The sequence below is a fragment of the Nicotiana attenuata genome, unplaced genomic scaffold (assembly GCF_001879085.1).
Source record: "Nicotiana attenuata strain UT unplaced genomic scaffold, NIATTr2, whole genome shotgun sequence".
Lineage (NCBI taxonomy): Eukaryota > Viridiplantae > Streptophyta > Magnoliopsida > Solanales > Solanaceae > Nicotiana > Nicotiana attenuata.
In genome coordinates this window covers 85545-90284 of record NW_017673317.1, presented here as the reverse complement: position 1 = coordinate 90284, position 4740 = coordinate 85545, and the positions used below count along the sequence as shown (strand labels likewise).

The 4740-nt window shown below is 34.9% G+C and overlaps 1 protein-coding gene across 1 annotated transcript; it reads left to right on the top strand.

Annotated features, from left to right (window-relative positions):
* Positions 1-2391: 2391 nt before the first annotated feature.
* On the top strand, positions 2392-4379 carry LOC109216037 (transcription factor TCP17-like). Its single transcript, XM_019380167.1, has 2 exons — positions 2392-2783; positions 3116-4379. The coding sequence occupies exon 2, from the start codon at positions 3146-3148 to the stop codon at positions 4136-4138; it is 993 nt and encodes a 330-aa protein (XP_019235712.1). The 5' UTR covers positions 2392-2783; positions 3116-3145; the 3' UTR covers positions 4139-4379.
* The last annotated feature ends 361 nt before the right edge of the window (positions 4380-4740 follow it).

Here is a 4740-nt window from a genome sequence, read left to right as displayed (position 1 = left end):
AACGAATCGGAAAACGTAATTTGAAGTTGGCTGGTCGGAATAAAAATCTGCAGCAAAACAAATACTTTTTCTCTCTCTTCTCTCTTGATGAAAGCTCTCTCAAAAACCACTCTTATGTTCTTAAGTCTTTCAAAGACTTGTACCAATGATCATAGAATAATTCTCCAAGGTTATCCTATTTATAGATAATGAGTGGTGCTTTCTCTTAAAGCCAAAACCCACTCAAAATAGGAATAAGCACCGAATCCAATTCCGAATAGGAATGGAAACCAAAAGAGAATATTATAGGATTAGGCCATTGGGCCTTTGACTGGACAACATGGGCATGTGCTCAATAGATATCATCATAAATTGATTAATTTTATGTTTGTAGTTGTCAACCTACCGCAATTCTCATCCTTTATCCGGACTTGGGACTGGCACTGCGAGCAAGTCTATCTAAAGTTCTAAACATTTTCAAATAACCAAAATACTCTCAGAAGACTGTCTTCAATTCTGAGGAAAGTTAACTAACATAACAGGTTTTAATTCACAGTAGTTTCCAGGACCTGGTTCAAGTAAGAACATTGCTTTGTTGCTTTTTCAATACCCAATGGAGGGTTCCAAAATGTTAGGTTGTTTAGCCGCTCACTATAACATACAACAACAAAAAAAACAACAACAACGTGATATACCTAGTATTATCCCACACCATGAGGTCTTGATGTGGAGTTTGAGGACGGTAGTGTGTACACAGACCTAGCTTACCCCTACCTTGTGAAGATAGATAGGCTCCTCACTATAACATAAGAACAAATAAGTAAGGATCAGCTTTTTGACCGCTATAGTTGCAGCCAGCTACAGTACTTTTCCAGCAGGCTCCAACTCTCCCCGAAAACCTTTTCTTAACGGACTTATATACATTGACAATATAAAGAATATTTCAAAAGTTTGATTAAATCGATTACTATAGAAGACTGCTGCTGTGGCTGGAAAGTTAGTTTCTCTGTCCAAAGCCTGTTGCATTAAGATCCCGCTATGCGCGGGGTCCGGGAAAGGGCCGGACGGCCGGACCATAAAGGTCTATTTTACGCAGCCTTACCCTACATTTCTGCAAGAGGCTGTTTTACGGCTCGAACCAATAACTTCCTGGTCACATGGCAATAACTTTACCCGTTATGCCAAGGCTAGCTCCCCATACCAACTTTAGCTTCTCTGTCTGTGGAGTTATATTCTTTCTACCACAAAATAAAATACTACTACAATTTAAATTAAGTGTGTAAGATATGAAGAAGAGTACAAAAGCTGATAATTAAATACATATACGTTGGTTTAAGTTAGTAGACTCCAAATTATATTGCTGCATGCTATCTCACTACAAAATACGTGTGGTCCTCTCTGTGGAAAAGCTTTTAAGAACTTGTATGGTTGGTCCCTCCTCTACAAGTGTAGCTGTTCTACTATCGATTATCTCATCCACCTAATGAACTACAATATCATGCACCACAAACTTAATTTGGCTTCCCACTTGCTACAGTTTTATCTAAATAGTTTTGAGTTTGACCTAAAATAATATAAAGAAATTTTTACAATATTAAAAAAGATATTTATAGGTAACCCTTCGTAAAAAAGCTAGTGAAATTTGTAATCTTGAAATAAGACATTATTTTACAATAGATGAAAATGTATGCATTCTTTGAACTATTGGTGTATATAAGTTAAACTCGTCGATTTTTCTTTTTGGCACTAATTTATAAAGCTAGTGATATTTGTAATCTTGAAATAAGACATTATTTTACAACGGTTGAAAGTGTAAACATTCTTTGAAAGTGTAAACATTCTTTGAACTGTATGTGTATATAAGTTGAACACACCGGTTTTTCATATTACATTGAATTATTTATTGTTTTAGTATCTCTTCATCATGGTGTAACTATTCATGCCATTCGTCTCAATTATTAGTGGAATTACTATAACAAATAGCAGAAACAGACTTTAATTACTTTAAAGAGGACAGATATGCAATAAAAACCTAGTTGATTAGATACTAACTTTTCACTAGCTAGTTGGAAAAAGAGGAAGAGAAAAGCAATAACTCCTTCTTCTTTTTCCAACTCTAGGGTGGTCCTTATGAAGTTAACAGCCTATCTTACTTATGTAGCATCATAATTAACAGTAATTAACCAGCAAACTAACTACTTCATTATACAAAAATTGTTCATTATGTAGTCTAAACTTGTTTAAACCTTATTAAGCCTATCAAATCTACGTTCCACGTGTCAATTTGTATCGATAACACGTGGCTACGAATTCGCCATACCTTTTTCTTTTCCTTCCCTTGGCTTATGGCATGGTATATAAGATTCTATATTTACATTTCTCCTTTTCCAAAACTTTATCTTATATGTTTATTCTTTGCACATGAGTTAGGTTTCTCATCAAAATTTCTTTACTCAGTACTCATCTTGATACAAGGCAGGAGGAACAAGAGGAAATTAAGGAGACAAGTTAATTCTTTTGAAAAGGAGGGCTACTCCTTGATCCAATACTAATAATCGAAAAGGTTCACAGCAAGTTCAGTCTATAGTGAGACGGGAACATTTCTGCCGGAGGAAGACAGTTAAAAAAGTATTCACTACTGCTTACGTCACGCTTTTTCACCTGTCTTGCTGAGAACAGCTGCAAATTCTGATCTGAGTTTAATCTGTGACCTTTATCCAATTCAAAATGCTTATGCAAAACACTGGTGGTAATAACCATTGTACATCTCAGGGAAGAATCTTTTCTTCTCCAAATATATATTGGTAAGTGACCAAACCAAGATTTTGTTTTTTCCCTAATTATCTGCTGAGGTTCAATTTTAATTTATGGATGGAAAATTCAAGTTGCATAAACACCAAGTCCTACCTAATTGTCTTCATAGTATGCTGCTAGAATTGTTAACAAGAAATCTCACACTAATAAATTTCTCTTGATTAATTACCTCTTTTGTTACATTTTTTGTTGAAGCATAACTTGCAATATGTTAAAGAATCATCCTAGCAAATCAAGACTTCTTCATTTAGGTCTTTTTACTACACCTCTAATTTAGCCTACTTTAATTTTTCCTCTTCTCTATTTTGTTGGTTTTCTGTAGATCATCAGTAATGACAAAAGCAAGTTGATCATGAATCCAAGTAGAAACAATTCTCAGGCTAATAAGCAAGAAGCAGGCCATGATCATGACACCATCAAGAGTAAAATCTCGAGGACTCCATCATCAAGTTCAAGGCAGTCATGGGCAGGCTTTAAAAATCCAAGAATTGTACGCGTTTCGCGTTCATTTGGAGGGAAAGATAGGCATAGTAAAGTTTGCACTATAAGGGGATTAAGAGACAGAAGAATAAGACTTTCAGTGCCTACTGCAATTCAATTGTATGATCTTCAAGATAGACTTGGACTCAGCCAACCTAGCAAAGTTATGGACTGGTTACTTGATGCTACTAAACATGAAATTGATAAACTTCCACCTTTACAAATGCCACCATCATCTCTTTCTCACTTCTTCAATAATAGTACAAATACATATATGAGAGATGGACCAAATCAAGAATTGTTGTCTCTCAAGGAATCTAACCATTTTGATGTTACTACACCATTTGGAAAAGACAAATGGATTGCCTCAAATGAGCAAGAAAATCAGGAGGGTACTAATATTGGAGGTTATGTTCCACTATTTTCATCTCAAAATATTTCTTCTTTACCTGCAGGCATGTTAAACAGCAATATACCCTTCAGATATAACTACCATAATTCGGAATTACCTAATTCAAATTTGTCTTTAACTCCATTTGGAAATAATAACCTCTCCTTTTCATCCCAAACAGAAGACAATCTTCCTATATCAATGTCTTTTCCTTCAGGCTCTCATCATTTATATTTCTGTCCAACTGCTACAACATTGTCATCTTCTGTTCCAGCTCCATTTATGAGTACCACTAATTCACAGCTCAACCACTTCCATTCTTTAAACTCAAGTACTAATTCACAACATGTTCTTCCAAATCCGCTCGCGCCAACTCTTCAGTTAATCAGTTCCCCAGTAAAAACTTCCAAGACCAATAATGACCATCCTAAGAGGATTAACTCACAAGATAATGGTGATCAACACAACCAGTAATTACCACATAAAGAAGGCAGTGGTTCTTATGTGGTTCTACACCTTGTCCTGGATACAGCAAATATAAATTTACTACATTCTTGCTTCTTTACAGATATACAGCAATATCGTAAGGTACATTCTGTCTCTTTTATGTTTATAAATTTTTCTCTCTTTATCTGCGGAACATAATATTGATATTGGACTAGTTGTTACCACAATATGTGGTAATTCATTTTTTTAAGGCACAAGCAATGTAAGTACTTTTTATTTAATAACCTAACGCGTAAACCAAGTTACCGTTGCACACAGAATGCAAAGACTACGGCAACATAAAACACTAGTATATCTTGCAGGGGCGAATGCAGCATTAAGGTACCAAGTTTATTTAAATCCAATAGTTGTACGTGGTACATAAATTTATTTGTAAAATCTATTATAAGTGCAACAAGTAATAAAAGATAAGAATGCATAACTTTGCAAATATAATGGTTCAGTCTTAAGAATCTTAAGGCTGAGCCATAAAGTTTAAATCTTATGCCTATCTTATTATTTTTTCCTTTCTTTTTCTAAAATTGGTGGGCAAGATGGGCATATCCGATGCCTTTCCTTGAGCTTTTATT